Raw genomic sequence first — 19,059 nt, 5'->3', positions numbered from 1 at the left:
TAGTGTTTACGGTTCTCAGTGAAATGTCTAGTTCTGTGACTTACGATTTCTACTGTTAGATGTTTATTACTGTTAGTGTTACGGTTCATGCAGGCGCACAGTGAAATGTCTAGCTCTGTGACTTACGTTTCTACTGTTGCTGCTCTGAGGTATCACTACTGCTTTGCAGCCAGAGGTGTGAAAATGCTAATGTGGTTTAGCACTTTGGGCCTGTGACAGCTGTGTGTAACTTCTTTGGAGGGATTTAAGAAAGCAAGCAAGGTATTACAAATAAAACGATCAAATCTACTACACAGCTGGCTGTTAGTTTAAGAAATGAAACGAATAATTAAACCTGGAAACGAAATAAAATTTCGAGAAGGGAATTAAAGATTAAGATTAAAAATCTGGATTTAAAATCAAAAGTTTAATTACAATAAGACAAGATTTTGAAGATCAAAGCCTACCTATTTTGGGAAATAAGTTTCAGGAATTTGGATCATTCAAAAGAAGAAAAAAAATAATTTTTCGAAAAAAATATTTTTTGGAAAATTAATTATTCAAAATTAATTATGGATTAATGTGCATATATACTGTAACAAAACTGGAATAACGTACCCTCACACGGGGCACCATTATGTTGGGATCTAAAGGAGCGTGTTTGGGTTATCAGCATTTAAGAAACTGAATTCTTGACATCAATAGAATTATTGATGTATGTAACAATTATTAATGATTATTAATAAAAACGGGGCACCACCCTGCGAACAGGGACCAATAACCAAACGATAAAACTAAGTCTCATAATTAGTAGTCACTCATAATGTCAATAGTCTGCGTATGACTATACATTCAGTGACAGTGAAGGTTTAAGTTCGAGCACCGGCTACTACATACAGTCTTATCAAATACATATGCACAAGTAATCACAGACGACTGCTCCTGAAAGTATAACAGAGTTTATTGAATCAAAATAATAAATGATCAAATCAATTAATATTGCAACCAACAAACATTATCATACAATTTTATATGCCTAAACTAAAGAATGAATAAAATGGATGAGGGTGTATGTCTGTGTGTGTATGTGTATGTGTGTGTGTGTGGGTCTGTGGGTGAACAGGAAGGAGTCTTACAGCTACGCTAAAGACTACAAAGATGGCGGCGTCGAGTGACGCTGGCCAAAGGGGAGGGGCCTTAAGAACTACAGCTAGAAACTACAAAGATGGCGGAGTCGAGGGACCCGGACAAAATGGCAGAATGGGGCTGCTGTGCGTAATTCACGTTTGCCTGGGCAGCACGTGATGTGAGGCGCTCGTTTGAACGAGGTTCCCCAGGGGTAGAATTCGGAGCTGTGTGTGTGTGTGTTTCGTGAAAGGAGGAAAGAGAAAAAAGGTGGGGGCTCATGAATCAGACTTCTGCGCGCGGTGCGCGTTGTAGTGAGCCTGAGTTGGCTGGCTCTATCACGCATAAATATACCGCTGTCGTCTTGAGAACTGCCGGTAACTTATGCCGTGATAAACCACGCACCTCAGCTCACTCACCGAGTCGAGTTAATGAAAAGAGAACTTCCACACGGAGTGGAAGACAATGAATGAAATTAATCCCAAAGAAACAGTCATAGTTGATACACAAATACAGCGGCGCTTCTCTGCGCCGTAATGATTGCGTAATACCTCAATATCACGCGACAGTCTTAAACACACAAAAACACGGGAATATCAACATATAAATGAATGGCCTGAATTAAACTTAAGTTAATTTAAGCTAAGCTATGCCCAAATGCCAAGAATCTTACTTGTAGATGCTTCGTTGCAACGTGGAAGTGTTTGTGGCAAAGCTGTCCGTTTTCCTCGTCGGGAAGGGGGACAGGGGGGAGCTTGCGGGTCGGCGCGGCTTTGCAGCGGGCGCTGTGTGTCGCGCGGCGGTGAGCTGGCGCGGCTTCGGTCCGTTAGCGTGGCTCTGGAGCAAACGCAGGTCCGGTCTGTACTCGCTGCAGGGAGAACAGTTAACTTCGGATGAGACGACGTGTCTGCGCGTCTTGCCGGGAATCCTCGGTCACGAGAGGAGCGAGGCTTCGTCGGGCTCCTCTGTGCCGGTTTGTGCACAAAATAAAAAGAAAGGCGGAGAACGGATCGCTGATGCGGGTTCGTCTCGCGGGCTGGTGGAGCCGTACTCAAAGTGGAACACTGTCGTTTCGTCCAGCAAAACGGCTCGTGACCTGTCAGGGTTTGATGAGGGTTTGAGGGGCTTCCTCGTGGCTTTCTGTGGCCTGGACGGGGGTGTCCGAGCGAAGAGAGCGTGGTGTGCTTCCTAACTCAACCGAGGTCGAAGGGGGAAAAGCTTTGAGGTGGGGGCAGCAGAGAGTTTTATAGAACATCGGCTGAACCACAGGGGTCCTCGGGTCTCTTGGCTCTCGGCCAATGAGATTGCCGCGGTTACCATGGTTATTTGGGGGGGGGGGAATTCACACCTTAGTGTGAAATCCCTTTGCTCTTATCAACTACAAATCAGGATGAGACCTTTGCTTGAAAAAGTTAAGGCCTGATTTTCTTTGTCCACAGCACATGTTTAAGCCACATGGTCAGAGCCCAACAATATGTATCTGAACTTTTAAATGCATATAGTTAATTATGTTTGTACAAGGCCGATATAATTACACATCTGTATCTTCCACTGAAATCTGCCTGTTATTCACAATATAATATTGAACAACATCATATGCTGTTAGCGGGCTGTGGAGCATATTTTGCTGTTCAGTGGCTGTGGATCAGTTTGAACAGTTATCTGTAGGAAAATGTGTGTTTGCTCTTTTTGGAGGGTTCAGATAGATGGTGTGTGAATGCACCTGCTCTTTTCCCACCATGATTAAAAAAAAGTATGAGCACTTGTTTTTAAAGTTTCCTAACTAATTTAAATGCAACTACAATGACTGTATAATTAAATGGATTTTGAGAGATTTATATGGTTTCTGACTACCTGTATATAAACATTTTTCCAATCTTTTCCCCATTCCTCACTACAACATGACATTGCTCATTCGATCTGGAATTATTGGCATGGATTTGTGATGTTGGCAGGTAACTTAACGGTTACCTAATACTTTCTGAAGGTCCTCCAGTCTCAAACTGATATAAATAGTGAAAAGCAAACTACCTGGTCCTCAGTGCTCCAACATGATTTGGCTTGCGGCCTTTCTGTCCTGCATTGGTAAGTTTTTCAAGAAATATACAGACACGCTTTTCAATAGACCTTTTCAGTGCTATTACTGTCACCAATGGTCTCTCTGTTCATGCTGCACCAAAGGGCTGATTTGTGCTGAAACACCCTTCAACCATAATGTGCACAATGAGAGGGTCATAGGAGGCCATGATGCCAAACCCAACACCTGGAGATGGCAGGTGAAAATGCACTACTTTAAAAAGATAAAAACAATTTCCTTTACAGTGGTTCTATACAAGTATGGTCCTTTTTGTGACAATACGATACAGTGAGTGTCTTATTTCTTATTGAGCAAATAGGCTCAGCATTGCGCTGCTAGACCTCATCATACTGAGGAATGACCTGTATTTGTTCTCTGTTTTCTCTCAGGCTTCTCTCCAGTATGATTCATACAATGACGGTTCATTCTACCACATCTGTGGAGGCTCTATCATTGATGCTTTCTACATTCTGACTGCAGCGCACTGTATCCTCAGGTTGGGTCTCTCACTGTCCTCATTGACATCAATACACATTCAACTGAATGCACTGAATAGACTTGAACAAACGCCGCCAATCCTGATCTGCCTATTCCTTGTCCGCTGGACACATGATAAGTAAGCATAGTGTGTCTCTATTTCTTACTTTCCTGTCAGCATGGATCCTAGTCTGTACCGTGTGGTGGTGGGAGAGTATGACCTGTATGAGTATGACGGCAGTGAGCAGTTCATCCGTGTGGAAATGATTGCTGTCCATCCTGGCTGGACCGGAGACCTTGGCAGAGGGTAAAATGAAAACAAGTCAGACCACTTCTCTTACTTTAGCCACTCAAAAGCACACTTGTATTGACAGCAGTGGCCCAAGGGGATAGTTTCAGGGGCGGGGGGCATCAATAGTATTCACATTTAGAACTAGGAGCAATCCTGTATTACCACTTTCCCTCAACGATGGCCACAGAACTTCATTGCGTTGCACAAGAAGATGGAAACAAAACTACGGTATCTCATCCCCTTTTTGGTTTTTTTGTCGATCAGAAATGATGTTGCTCTCTTGAGACTGGCTAATCCTGTGTACGACAACGGCTACGTGGCCATCGCAGACCTTCCCCGTCCTGAGGAGATGCTACCTCATGGGTTCACCTGTTACGTCACCGGCTGGGGACTTACGGACTGTGAGAACACACTCATACTACTCGTACTGTTGAGTATGTCAAATGCAGCACAGGATGTCCGATTGCTTCTGGACGCATTTTGCAGTATGTAAGCCAGCATGCTTTTCTTGTTATTCTGACCCACTTTCCAAGGGGGTCAAAGTTCAAGAAGCAGTGTTATGAGGAAGTAGTATGTCCCAATTGAATGCACACTGTAAGCAACAGCACTTTGTCAGGGCAGCTGCAGTATGAAAGGATTCATGAACTCCCTCTTCTCCTCTTTTTACAGACGGAGGAAGCGTGCCTGCCATCCTGCAGGTGGCTCCCATCCCCGTGGTGGAGCATGCAGTCTGCTCCCAGCCTGAGTGGTGGGGCAGCATTGCTCTGAGAACCATGGTGTGTGCCGGAGGGGACGGAGTCATATCAGGCTGCCAGGTAAAGCAAACACATGTGTGCATACTGTTTTGATCTCCATTCATGCAAGACCATGACCATACAAAATGTCCTTTTTTTTGGGGATTCTTTTTCTATTTTTTGTAATTTAACAGAACACTTTAAGTGACTCAAATGGTCAGTGATCCTGCACTAGTGGCAACTCATTGATCATTCTGACAACAATGCCACCCAGTGGATCTCGGTCTAAGCAAAAGCTGTATCAAACAGGTTGAGTAAGAGGCAACGTCCTACTTCTCATCCTACGGTCTTCAAGCTGGACCCTCTCCTCTTGTGTCTGTTCTTGTTGCTACCTGTCCCAGGGCGACTCCGGAGGTCCGCTGAGCTGTTTCACAGACGGAGCCTGGAGAGTCCACGGCGTTGTCAGTTACGGTCCATCCGGCATGTGCAACCAAGTGTCAAAACCCACGGTCTTCACCAGAGTCTCTTCCTTCCACGACTGGATCTATTCAGTGAGCCTCCTAATACCTCTATGACAGGATCCTGAAAATGTCACCACTTCATCTGCATATTTCAGTTGCCTGACTTTTATTTTCTTTGTATGTTTTTGTCCAGGTGGTACGATAGATGTCACTGTGTATCCTGTCAAATGGAACGTGGGAAATAAAATCAATTATCATCTCAGTCATATGTTTACATGCAGTACATCTTTTCTTGTAGTTCTGAATCTAGCCAAAGGGTGGCAACAGTGGTGAATGTTTAGACTAAATTATATGGCGGCAATAACCTACTTTGCTTACAACCAGTCTGCAAATAGGGCCACATTTAAAGGGCCACAGTTTAAGGGTCATTGGGCCAACAGAAGAAGTCATCGTGAAAACCCTGATTTTCTAACCTCCCAATCTGCAACCCCAGTAGATGGAACATTCTTAGCGATGTTTTAATGGATGATTAAGAAGAACGACCAAAGGGACTGGACTTATATTAGGTAATAATTCTTGTAAGATCTACCTAAAGACTTAACAAGAACCACATTTTCTTAGTGGTGGCCAAATGTGAGCTATATGCAGTCACTGGCCCGACATTTCCGCGTTGTCTGGGATCTCAGGCCATATGTTTGCGGTGGTAGTCATGCAGGAGACTACAGCATGACATCACACGCAGTGTTTTTCTCTTAACCATAGAGACCAAAAGCCACAGATGAATTCCAGTGGTTCATACACAAAAAAAAGAATGTCAATGCATTGAGCATGAACAACACACTGCCTATAATGCTGTAGATTAACATATACTGATTTTAGGAGGTAAGAACATGAGACCACTGGACATGTTTTCAGTCAGGAAGTCTCCATAAAATATGCATAAGATAAATCAAAGAGAGCTGTATGAGCTTATTTGTTTATCCTCTAAACTACACTAAGGTTTCCCTGTATAACAAATCAGCATTTGACAAACAGCATTTAGAAAATGTTTTTTTATTATTATTTGGAGGGACAGGCTGTCAAAATGGCTTAGATGAAAGAAACTGTTTTGTTTTTTTTAACAGCAGGTTAAAGTGTGAATATGAAAAAAATAAAGCAGCTTTGTTTGCTCTGCAGGACCATTCAAGCAGAAATATGTACAACACAAAAGGCGAAAAGTAAGACACGTTCTTTGAAAAAAAATGTTTAAAAAAGCTGTACTGTAATACATTACACTGCTAAACACTCACTGTTGCCATTTCTTCATGAGAATTGATGTTTTATACAAGAGAAACAAACGTTTGCTTGCAAAAATCAGTGCCCTCTTCTTGGCGTAAGAACATATAATCGGATGGATTTCAAAGTAATTAAAAAGGCAAAAAGCGAATAATACATTTCCAACGTGCGCTCAGCACTTTTTCAAAGTATACAATTAATCAGAACAAGTTTTAACAAACAGGACCTGCATGCATCATTTCTAAAGGGTCCAGAAAGGCTGTTGAAACAGCTGTAGAAAGGGTGAGATATGTACATCAACTCTCGAGTGTCCTCAACTGTTCACACTGGTGACAGAATCACCTTTGAAAGGTCTTGTTCTATGATGAATGAGGCAACGCTTCATTTTGTTAGGGTTTGTATGTGCAATAAAAAGTGTATAATATATGCAGTTTTTATGCACAAAAAACCCTTTACGTGTGATATTCAGTTCATAATGTAACCCAAGTCACAGACTTCCAAGCAATTCAGAATACAATCAAATTGATCTTTACTTAGTTTTAGTGGCATTTCTAAACATGAGACTGCCTATTAAAAATACTTCAGAATGCTAGAGAGCGATAACCTTCATAAGTGTACATTTCTCCATTATTCATATATTACAAAGTTTGTCCCAGATTGAAAATTACTCATTTTGCGTTCTTAATAAAATATTCAATTTGTAAGTGATTAGAATTCTTTTTTTTTCAACCTACATAAATTAGTTACAAAATATTAGTGTCATTTTCTATGGTTACATTAGAGGCAGCGATACAATAGACCCATAATTTAGTTTCAGTGATTTGGGAGATTCCACAGTTTTCAGTCCCAAAGCTTAAATGGAAGCACTCTGCACACACCATTGGCAGGCATGGCTCCCCTGATAAGCAGGCACATCCAGTAAACTTCACAACACCCCATTTTTATTGCCAAAATGTCTAAAATTAAATAGCTAATGAAATTATGATGTAATAAGTTATTTAAAAAAAAACTTAAATGTAAAAGAGAATAGATATTAAATACTTTCTGATGGACTTGTGGTCCCATTTCCCAAAGCAATGACTTTACGTGAAACGGAAAGAAAGGAAGGAAGATTGCACTTTTAGGTGAAAATATCAAACCACAGTGCTTCTTGAGTGAAAGTAGGCTTTTATCTGAAATAAATAGAATAAAATCATGAAGGAAATAATTTAAAACAAAAGCAATAAAGACAATAAAAGCTACAGCATTAAATGGTATGAGCATTATTTCTTCTAGTTACCCAGCTCATAAATAAGAAACTCCATAATTTAGCGTTTAACTGTTGAATCGATCCCATACAACCACAACAATGCCTATTCATACATAACTATTTTCACAGATAAAGTGCTGATCGAGGAGCTTTTAGAGGGATTCTTTTTTGTACCATATAAGACCCTTGGGAGAGATCTTGAGGAGAATGAGTCCACTAGCTTCAGGAATCAACACAGGGAGGACCCTATACTCAAGTCATCTAGGGTGTAAGCCCAAAGGGAAAACATGAACAGGACTTCGTTGTGATTTGACTCAGGTTTCATATGAAGGCCATCACAGCAATGGTCACCATACATTGCCTCCGAAAGCTAGAAAAAAAAATTCCCTGAGGTGCACATTCAGCTGTGTTGAGATTCCCAACCTGGCCCCGGTTAAGGTTGATTCCTGTTTAGCATATGGTTTGCTGATCTTGGTTTGGTTAAAAGAGCTTTCTTAGGAACTGAGAGCCATCATTGGTTTCTATAGGCCTGGTCAAATTGATCTCTGTTTTGCATCTTTTCACTTTCAACACTAGCTGCCATCTCACACAGCAATAATCCCAAACTGCTTTGCTGACGTTTTGAAGGCAAGTGTGGAATTTGAACATTTATTAGGCAAGAGGGAAATCACAGCTTCCTCCAAATATCACGTTGACATTAACTTCTTATGTGCACGTTCGGTCCCCTCCAAAACTCCTGTCTTTTTTTTCTTGCACTGTCCACACATTTTCACGTTTTGTCAAACTTTCACAGACTCCATCACAGACAATTTCATGGCTTCCTCCAACAGCTGATTGTCTGTAAATGTGGCAGGGGGTTCTGGAACGGATTCTGAAAGGCCAATCAGCGACTCCAGGAGGCAGGTCCCGGGGTCGCTCGCCGGAGGGAGGCTGGGGTAACTAGGAAACTGAAACTGAAAAAAGTTGTCCATGTGTTCATACTCCTTGAGGGAGTTGTAGAGCGAGCTGGGCCCCAAGCAGGGGAAACCGTCGAAGAACTCCAGGTCGGACTCCGAGGAGAGACTCAGGTCCATGTTGTAGCTCGCCGAGCGGTCGACGGTTGGGGAGGGCGTGCGTGGCACGCTACTGCTATGGAACAGGCCGTTTCCCTGGTTGGCGTTCTCGTCCAAAAGTTCTGAGATGGCTGCGACTCGATTGTCTGTGTGATCGTCTAACAGTGCGGAATCTATATTGTCATTCTCGTCAGCAAAGTCCACCATGCTGAAGCTGCTAAAAGCCTCCGTGCATGGCTGCTGTTGTTCTTGCCGTTGATCCGGGCAGCAAATACCTTTACACTCCCCACCGCCCCTGCTACTTCTCGAGCCGTTCTCCGCGTCGCTGAAACTCAAAATACGGCTCAGGCCTTTCTCATCCACATCCAGCTGGGTGCGATGCTCACACCGGCTCTCGCCTGCCTCAGAGTCCTCACTCTGACCAGAAGAGTCCGATAAGTCCGTCATATCGCTGCTGCAACTGTGCTCTCCAGCTGCCGCCAGTTCGGAACTAAAGGGGAAAGAGGCTGGCAAGGTGGTTGTGTTCTCCTCCTCCTCCTCCTCTGTGCTCAACTGCTCCTCCAGCCTCTTCTCCAGCTCCAGCTTCATGATAGTATGGATGTAATGCGTCTGTACCCGAGTGGAGTTGAACTCAATGCGACCTTCTGTGTTCCCGCAGCCGTCCTTGGTACAGCCACATGGGAACGAGGAATGATCCATCTGTGGGGAGCAGAAGGAAGGAGTCAAATTACTTGAGAAATACGGATAAGAAGTCCCAATCGTATTGTGATTTGGAGCCCTTAATGTCGAACCACAGTTTAGGTTGGTTTTTTTTTTTGGCTTACCTGACATTTGATGCCGGCCAGGCTGCAGCTACATGTCTCAGGCTCGCAAAAGCCCTGGCAGTCGCAACCGCAGTTCTCCCTGGAGATTCTCAGCTCATGCAACTGCCTCTTCTCCTCCTTGTCGATCTTCTTCACACCGGCGGCTTTGAGCAGTGCGTAGCGGCGTTTGGGCGGATACGGCTGGAGGAAATAGCCCTCGTCCAAATTGACCCCACTGATGTCGATGTCCTGCTCGGGGATGTCGTCCACCGTGAGGCGCTCCGCCTCCTCATTCTCCTGGGTTCCGTTCTTAGTCAGCTGGAGAGACATCAAATGAGTGACTGTTGCATTGAACTTGCGCATCAGAATTTAGGGATTTTTTACAAATGATCTGCTTGAGGGCAACTTTGCTCACCTTCAATTTGAGAGCCTCCAGCTTTTCCTCCCTGAGTCTGTTGAGGAATTTTTCCCTGCGTAGAAGCCGCTGCTCCACAGCAAACTCAGCAAGCGTATACGTGCGTAGCACGCTGTGTCGCTGCATCATGCCCAGAGTGCATCCTCCACGACTGGAAACACTGGTGAAGCCTTGGCACCGAGGGAAGAAGAACACCGTCACCTGGTCAAAGGTCACGTTGCCCCGTCGTGCTCTCTTGGATTTCTTTAGGATGGATGTTGCTGTAGATGAAGAAAGAATAGATTTAGAATACAGCTTTTCCAAGAAGGGGAGTGGTGTTTTAAACAGACGGTTATTAGTGCATTCTTTTGAACAGCCTCAATTGCTTTTATGTGCCACTAGATGGCATAATGCCACGCCGTGTGAAGTCTTAAACTGTGTGCAAGCCCTTCTGAACAGACTGTAAAAGGACACCGCTCTGATTCATTGCCCTATCCTCAACCAAGCCTTATCATGGACCCAATTAAAAGACACTGCTAACAGGAGTTCAACACATTTTACATCCTGTAAAGTGAAACCTAAACTAACACGAAATCACTCGGTCTCGTTTCTACTCGTCCTACTGTGCGACAGAAACCACCCAGCCCTGGAATTTCCCTGTGGTGGCCAAAACACAGGCGGAAGCAGGGCTGCCAGGATCACAAACGGGTGAGTAAATGCTCGGGGCTTCCGGAAGAGGCGGAGGATGGAAGTGTAGCTCTCAGGACAGGAATAAAAACTGCCCAGCCTGGTCTCCCTGCAAGCTGACAATCCCCACAAATGGCCCAGAAACCGGAGGAGTCAAAGGTCCTTTTTCTGTTGAAAACATTCAGGACTCAAAGCAACCAGCCATCTTTCTCTCCTCAGACAAATACAATAAAAACATATGGGAACCAAAGTGGAACCATATGCGGGAACAGTTATTCAAGCTTCATTGTAAATTACACTTCCTCTGCTGAGGAATATTAAACATTACTTTGGAGCCTTTAAGACAAGCAACTTTTTCCTCTGCAGATTTTTTTTGTATCACAGAAAAGGATGCTAATACTGGCATGTGTTGAGCATTACACCTTGTGGTGGGGAATTCCTTATAGATTCCCATTTTGTCAGCCAGCGCTCCCTCCTGGAGACACAGCCTGAACCACCGCCCTCAAATGGAAAAATCGGTGTACTTGGTGCAATAATTGAAGCTCAGGGGAAGAAAACCAACCTTTTACCCCAATACAGGTACAGACAACAGCCTTACTATGTCATCTAAATCTGCCGCGAGGGGAAATACAGATGAAACAAACTGCCAGTTCCAGCTTCCCATCCATCAAATCCAGTCAGGCTTATAACACCAGCAGGAGACAAATGATACCTTTCTCCGCTGCCTCTAAATGGGATAGCTTTGCTGGCTGTTTCCCCCCCCCCTTCACCTCACAATGGCAGGCAACTTTCAGTCCAACACAAACACCGGATTATAATGGTTTGCACAATCTGCTTCTCTCGATGTGTCTGCATGCCTTCCTTTCTTGATTGTCCTACCCCCCCCCCCCTTTTTCCGTATCCCTTCACCCAGCCTCTTTCAGCACCTGTGCTGGGTGCATGCCCGGGCTTCAGACAAGGCTCTATGTGTTCCAAGCCTTGGCAACCTGCCACGCTTCTCCTCCTGGCTCCCTGCCCCGCCGTCCTGGAAACCTCACAACTGTTTGCCCTTCTCCCCTACCCAGCCGGTCCCCTAAAGGCCAGCAGACGTACCCAGGTCCAGCCAGAGACACCCTGAAGGTGCCCGACCAACATCTTTCAGGGAAAGGTGAGGCTCTGTCTGTCTACAAGGCTCTGGGAAGAAGGTGGAGACAGCCACTGCACAATGCGATTAGCCATTGAGCAGCTTCAGGGCATAAAATCAAAAGGGGTATTCATTGCAGATGTCTGAAATCATTTCGGTGAACTGTTTCATGGTCTGCCAGCTGCCTAAATTCCTTAACTCTACCCCAGTTTTATGGGTTTGTTATCAGCGCCTCTGCAGAGCAGTAAAGACAAGGCGAAATAACGCATTAAAAAGCATGTAACATCAGCTCTTTCTATGATTTACTGTTGCTAGAAGAGAACACTCACTGTTGAAATTTGTTGCTGGGGAGCTGGGGTTGCTGGGAGTGGAATCCAGGGTGTCCGAGTAGCAGCTCTCCCCCTCCGAGTCCAAGCCTGAGCAGGCGGAGGAGAAGGAGAAGGAGGAGGGTGAGGAGTAGCACGGGTCCTCATCCACCTCCTCAAACTTCCTCTTGAGCAGCCCACTCATGGCGTTAGCGGGAACAATCTGCAGGAAACAGCAGAGGGAGAGGTTATTAGCAAATTCGTCACACTTTTTTTAACAGCTTTGAAGTTTTTTTTCTTATGAATGGTACAGTATTTGGTAATATAACACAACCAGAACCAATGAATAAATATCTGTATGTTGCATGGAAGCTATTGTACACACACAGGCCATTTACAGTGTTATTGGTAGAAGTGGGTCATGTGCTGGGCCGCGTGAGACCACATGCGTCCCAATCCCGTGCTGCACTCAGCTGAGAGTGGAAGTTAGCCATGGCACAGGAAGCAATCAATCAGGCCTATTCGCATAAGGCAACAATTACTGGACCCTTCGCCCTCTTCCAAATCCCATCAGCTCAGCAAAGGCATTGATTAGAGAGAAGGACCAAGGACAGAGGTGACCAAATCATTCAGCCGTCGACATTTCATTTCAATCACTCCCTTTAGGCGGCGCCATCGAATACGAGGGCCAAAGCCAGGGCCATTTGCCTCTTGTCCTGTTTGATGTGTTCGCATGGCAGTCACAGTAAATATGTACAGCTATGCGTGTTCAAGATGTTTTGTTATGCAACTGCTGCATGCATTCTTTCAGAGCTCCCGTGAGAGGGGCTGCTGGTTCAGCGATAAAAACAATCAATCCTTTGAGAAAGATAGACAGGCAGGCCAGAGGAGACGAGGAAAAAAAGATGATCGTGAGGAGAGAGAACGCCATTCACCCTCTAATCTTCAAAAGCATTGCCTAATACCTGTAAAACCTCTTATGCGCAAGCTCTGGTGATATCTTTAAATGTTAAATGTTTAATGTTTCAGTCAATGAATGATACTCTTATAGCTCAACCAAATCAACCTCAGCGCATTCCAGGAAACAGGCAGAAACCACTGACATGAAAGATTAACATGTTGAACGAGACGGAAGGTTCACTGCTGGTGTGTTTCACGGTTATGGGATATAAACAGGTTACGTGGCTTTGACAAACAACAGACAACCTTCTTCACATCTGCTGGGAAGCGCAAGACGACGACTGCCAAGAGACTAGAGAGGTCATCATCACAGTCCGGGGGCCGAGCCTAACTTAAGGGAGGAGGGACGGAGGAGAAGGAAGTGAGAGGAGAAGGAAGACATGACTGGGCTCAACTCCAGCACAGACACTCCCTGCAATAATGTGGAATGGAAAAGGAAAGGCGGCTGTTACTTTACCCATAAAGAGATCATTTCACTTTGAACTGTCTTTGGAATATTGGCTAAATCACTTCCAGCTGTTGCAGCTCGAGCATGTAATTGATTTTTGGTTATTTTTGTACGCATGTTTATAAGGAAATGTCCTTTTCTGTTGATTTTTTTTGGCTTGGTACAATTGCAGATTAGAGACCGTTAAATGAGTTAAATTCCCAAACATGTAAATTATTAGCCTGATATTGGCTCGGATACACAGACACCAAGCTGTCATGCCAACAGGCTTATTCGTCACCGCTACTCCTTAGAGGACAACTAAATGTGTCAAAGACAGGATACACGTAACTTTAACTCCATGTGTGACCTACATACCTGTCTTATCAGGATGTTATGCAAGTGCCAGCAATTGAAGGCCTAAGTATACAAGGTACACGAGGAGGAAGTCATTTTTACAGCACGCAACAGTGAGCAATTATGCAAAACTGCTCTTGCCTTTTGACAAGGATAAAAGATAAGTCAGAGTCAAGGGCAAGAGGCTGACACCTTTGAATAGGCAGTGGGGGCAGCTTTGCAGCTCTATAGTGGGCTGTTGTTGTTGCTGCAGTCAGATACTGTTGTCCCCAGTGCACATATGATGAATGAATCACCTTGCAATAGGTCAAGCTGGCTCGTACGGTCTCTGCACGTACAAAAAGGCATCCTTTACATTGTGACCACCTCAGCGTTTCTTGCACTCTCGAACCAATGAGAAAGCCAGTCGCTCAATTCCAATCCATCAATTTACTCGAGCAGTCAATAATCTCCAAATGCCTTTCACAGCTACTGATGTCACCGCATCATGCGATCTGCCTGGAAACAACTGAGAAACACCTGGGTGCAGCATCTGTTGCTTATCACTGATCAGACAACAAGTGTTCCAAACGCCACATGCACGTCCCAGTGCGAGGAAAGAGGGGCACACATGGGTTCACCTTGCATTTTTGCCATCACTCCCACCCCCAATTCCCTGTAAAAAAAAATAAAAAGTGAAAACAAAGCCGAGAGGCATCCCCAAGGGAGTGCATAGCGCCAGCTAAGCAAAGTCTTTTTAATTAAAAGCTACAGTGAGGCAGAAGGGGAGGAGAGGGAGAGAGGTGGGGTGGGGTGGGGGGGGGGGGGGCAGTGGTGTCAGAACTGGGTCATTGTCTCTTGACTGCAGTCTACCTGACACATTGATTTGTTAATCCTGTTCAACGGGCAGAAACAATGGCGAGAGGTTAATCCTGGCAAGGGGACGGCTTGTAGTCAATCTGGAGCTTCTCAGCCTGCTCTGCTGCTGCAGCCACAGAACAAGAGCCCAAAGAGCAGCGGCTGGAACAAGGGACCGGGGGTAAAAAAAAAATTTAAATAGACAACAATCGTGCAATTACTCATTTGCAAAAAAAAAAAAAAAGCGTGAAGGGATCCGGGAAAAGAAAAAGATGAAAGAGAAGAATTCAGAGCCGGCTCCTCAAGAAAGCAGTGCCTGTGAATGTCTGCTCTGAGCGCAGAATGGATGTGATCGGACAGCCGAGCCAGAGAGAGGGTGCACAGCATGTTTTCAACGTGCGCTAAATTATGCATCACTGTCATTCCATCGAGCACACACAGGCAGCCAGATAAAGGACGCATCCGCTGAGGTGCTCCCGAGCCAGTTGTCACAGAGTTGGGAAGATAAATCTCTGGCGAGGAGATTTGTCACCAGAAGCACTACACAGCTCAAGTCAGACGCCGAAGTATGTCAGTCGAATAAGACTATCATGCAGCTACAGGCTGTTAATATGAATTCAGAATCCCAATTCATTCCCATTTTGCCTGCAGACAGCGCCTCAGGTTCTTATCGAGGAATCTTAAATTATTCCAACTGGGGAGAATAAGTTTAGGTTTAATCCATCACTCATTAAGAACAACAGCAAATATGCAAATAACATTGCTGACACTTTACACCAACAAGAGGATTCTAGGGTGGAACGTCCCCTAACTTTTCCCAATGCAACACACACACGTTGACAAAAGGCATATATTTTACAAGCGATGTAATCAGAAGCACAAAAAAGAACAGGAAACCCATGACGACATTTGTGTGTCCAGAAAAATCTTTAAAAGCCTTAAGGGGTCCAGTAGCATTTTAAAACTGACCCTGCCTGCCCCCAAAGCCCAGCAGGACAACTCACAGTTGACTTTGCCCCCTTGCACTGCCTGTCCAGCCTCTTTGCCACCGAGTGGGTGGGAGTGACAAGTCGCACTAAACTTAGCCAGCCCAGAGCATTTACATGGCACACTAGCAACGCTGTGCAGTGCCTGAATTACTGACTGGCTGAGTTGAGTGCTCATAAAATGTGATAATGATGAACCTGGGAGTCTTCCTGTGTGTGTAGGAGCATGTCCGGGCAGGCCGAACCCCCCCCTCTAAGCTTCATTGTAATGCACCTCTCACTTCCAGCTCAGTCGCTGAGAAGACAGGGGTAATTGATCAGAGCTATCAAGGTGACGGCGGGCTGGATGCCAGCACATGTACAGCTGGGGGGGGGAACACTGGCCCGTTTCTTAAACTCAGCTGTTTCTCAGAAGCGCTCCACCTGCTGGAACAAAGCAGGGAGGGCTCCTGTTTTCTCCTCTGTGAGCCTGTTTGTTCTCACTGAAGCCCAAAGCCCGTTGTGACTGTGCCACAGAAACATTCTGTTCCGCTGCCCCAACCCGTGCACACACTGATTCCCAAACGGAGAGGTAGTGGGAGGAAGGAGAGAGGATTGTACAAAACAAATAACTAATGTCATGTCTCCAAAGCCGCAGGAATTCCATTCTGGCAGCGCCACTCTTGCTGTAATAGTGGGAGAAGAACTGAGGCTCGATCTAACCCAGATGTGTTTTCCACTTCTAACCACTGGAAAGTCCTACTCCCATAAGGCAGCGTGAGCTACCTCTCCTGGCCACACCTGCCAGGGTATTAGCTTGCACATGGACCTCACATGCCCTCAGCTGTCATTAATCTGTTATGCAGGCATGCAGGAGTCAGACTGTGTACTGCAACTGATTTGGGTTAGTTTACTCAAATTGTACACCAAAAAGAGGGCTGATTGTAAGTAGACTGCATCCTGGCGAAGGTATGCAGAAAGAATATGTTAATAAAGAAGTAAAAAATATGTAGCTGTGATTTCTTTTCTTCCTCTTGCATATTTGCATGGATCAGAAGCTGCTGTGTGTAAGAAAAAGCACAGTTGAGAAAATCTCAAGAAAATTCCTTTTCATAGCAGCAAACATTCAGCGCTGAGTGCGTGTGTTTGTGTGGCGGAAGAGAGGAGGTGGTTTTGGGTTCAGGGGTCGTGCTCCAGTCTGGGACACTTGCAGCATGGACTGCTGGGAGAGGACAAAGCAGATGGGAGCTCTCCAGTGTTGCGAGGGAGACCGTCTGCAGACTCCCTGCGCCCCCCCCTCTCTCTCACGTCTCCAGGCACAAAAGCATGGGGCCATCCTGCGTGACCAAAATGAGGCAGGCACATGCAACCTTGTCTGAACCCAGCACCGCTGCTGCTGCTGCTGCTGCTGCTGCAGCCTCTCCCAGCTGGGGAGATAGACACTAAAAGTGTGTGCGAGCTTCCTGAGGTTGTGAAACGCACACTGCAGTGCACAGGAAGTGGCCATCCAGATCATCTGTGCTGACAGCTGCAGGCCCCACAAGGTTGGCGAGCACAGAATCATATGATGGAGAGGAGGGGAGTCAGGAGGTAGGGACGGTAATTACCATCGTTGAAATTCCTCCAAATATGGCAAAGACCTTTTGTTGCTTCATGTTGTTTATGATTAACAGAAGATATTCTTTTAGAGGCATCGTGGTGTAAAATGTGAGCAATATGTTTTTAAATGATACCACACAAGAGGAGAGTTATTCAACATCACTGCACATTCCTGGGAGATGAACACCACATGAGATGCACAGCATCAAGTGCTATACGTCCCCTCTCTGTAAACAAAGGATCATTCAGCTCTCTGGAGCCGAATTCCAGAAAACATGATTCCAAAAAAGATCCGGGTGAGGTCGCGCTAGAGACGATGACATTGATTCAGTCGCTCTTTCAAAAAAATACAGATCGAGTGTGGCTCTATAAAAATAAGAGCCCCAAATTATAGTGTCATTTACTAAACCATGCATTAATTACAGCTTCTGGTGAGAATAATAATCTGGTAAATGAACAAACAGCGAGCGCACTCGCTGCTTTTCTAGGTATTGAATTTACACTAACATTCTTTTGTTTTTGCGTCAGAATTACTGGCATAAAGAAATATCCACACGCTGCTGAGGAGAAATATTCAAACAATGAAGACACTCAACACTCCGAATCCACACCTGGCTCACAGCGCAAACGTGCACGAGGTGAAATATAAAAATCAATCAATCCAAAATCAAAATAAAACGTAGCCGAACGGGCAAGTGGCGAGGCCGTGGCATGTGACCCGATCATTCCTCATGATTAATGCTAATTCTAATGACAGCAGCGCTGTCAGCTGCGCGTGCTCAGATGTAGTGCGTTCAGGAGTCGCTCGAGTTACAAGAGGCGCACCAGCACCGCCGAGGTGAACAAGAACAACTCCGCGCGGGCTGAATACACAAAGCCGACCTCATCAACAGTTCACACATTCATGAATCCACAGCCCGAAACCACACCGTGATGTAAAGCACAGCTCTCCCGCTGTGCGCGGTGGAGTTCCGAAACACCTGATTTATAAGCGTTTGATCCATCAATCAATAAGTGAATGAAGCGGATTGTTGGACTCTCGCCTAAATCAATACATTGTTTTATTCCTCTGCAAATCAGGTAATGATCACCTGTGTGTGTGTGTGTGTGTGTGTGTAAACCAGCAGTGAAGCGCAATTAGTTCACTCACTTCAGCAAGCAGCCGACCATGTCAATATTTACAATAAACCTTGAAGTTAAACGACTAAAAGAAGTGTGTTTCAACAGAGATCCAGCCAACACAGCCATCAAGATTCAGCCGTAACAACACGTTGTTCCATTTGAAGGACTCCGACACCAGAGAAACACAATTCAAACTCCGTGGCTCCTCCGCTGAGGTTAAAGACGTAAAACACGGCGTTCAATCAGCCGACATGCAGCTCTGCACTGGGTCCACTCACCACCAATTCGAGTATCCGATCACCATTAGGGACTAAAACAGCGTTGGGGTAGACAGCCGGTGGGATAACAGTGGAAGTAATCCAAAATGGCACAAATAAATACAGCGCTTATCCCCACATTCAGACAGCTCTCGGTGCTATTGTCTGCGTCTCTCCGCCGCACGGGGATCCGTACCAGCTGAAGCGCTTCCCTTGTCTGGAGTGGACTGCCGAGAAGCGCAGCCTTTTTCGTCAGTGGAAAACTCCCTCCTGGCGTCTGGTCTGACGCAGGCGGTGACACAGGGAGGCTGCCCACGCTGCTTCCTGCCCGTCCTCTGAGTGAGACTGTGACCGTATACCTGCACGAGGAAATGCATATGGTCATCTATTGTATTCATATGATACTTATAATAATATGTCGAATAAAATAGTCGTCCCTGAGCCATTAAATAGCCTCTGGTGGTGAGTTTGTGAACAGAGATATGTAGATAGATAGACAGAC

The 19,059-nt window shown here is 45.3% G+C and overlaps 2 protein-coding genes across 2 annotated transcripts; one reads left to right on the top strand and one right to left on the bottom strand.

Moving 5' to 3' along the window:
* Nucleotides 1-3,155: 3,155 nt before the first annotated feature.
* On the top strand, nucleotides 3,156-5,259 carry LOC306794332 (elastase-1-like; the record flags this gene model as incomplete). The annotated part of the gene is made up of 7 exons (XM_079292365.1): nucleotides 3,156-3,189; nucleotides 3,286-3,380; nucleotides 3,571-3,677; nucleotides 3,837-3,965; nucleotides 4,215-4,351; nucleotides 4,620-4,765; nucleotides 5,086-5,259. 7 exons carry the CDS (start codon nucleotides 3,156-3,158, stop codon nucleotides 5,257-5,259), a joined length of 822 nt encoding a protein of 273 aa, XP_079148491.1.
* Nucleotides 5,260-6,216: 957 nt separating this feature from the next.
* Nucleotides 6,217-18,760, bottom strand: csrnp1b (cysteine-serine-rich nuclear protein 1b). Its single transcript, XM_079292515.1, has 5 exons — nucleotides 18,579-18,760; nucleotides 12,058-12,256; nucleotides 9,940-10,199; nucleotides 9,546-9,842; nucleotides 6,217-9,420 (listed from the first exon to the last, which is right to left on the bottom strand). The coding sequence occupies exons 2-5, from the start codon at nucleotides 12,236-12,238 to the stop codon at nucleotides 8,449-8,451; spliced, it is 1,710 nt and encodes a 569-aa protein (XP_079148641.1). The 5' UTR covers nucleotides 12,239-12,256; nucleotides 18,579-18,760; the 3' UTR covers nucleotides 6,217-8,448.
* Nucleotides 18,761-19,059: the final 299 nt, after the last annotated feature.

This window comes from Melanostigma gelatinosum (genome assembly GCF_949748355.1).
Source record: "Melanostigma gelatinosum genome assembly, chromosome: 20".
Lineage (NCBI taxonomy): Eukaryota > Metazoa > Chordata > Actinopteri > Perciformes > Zoarcidae > Melanostigma > Melanostigma gelatinosum.
This window is presented reverse-complemented; position numbering and strand designations above follow the sequence as displayed.

Coding starts and splice junctions, on each gene's coding strand:
- csrnp1b (XM_079292515.1), bottom strand. CDS start 12,238: ATGAGTGGGCTGCTCAAGAGGAAGTTTGAGGAGGTGGATGAGGACCCG. Junction 10,200..12,057: donor CCCAGCAACAAATTTCAACA/GTGAGTGTTCTC, acceptor CTTCATCTACAG/CAACATCCATCCTAAAGAAA. Junction 9,421..9,545: donor TGGCCGGCATCAAATGTCAG/GTAAGCCAAAAA, acceptor TGCTCCCCACAG/ATGGATCATTCCTCGTTCCC.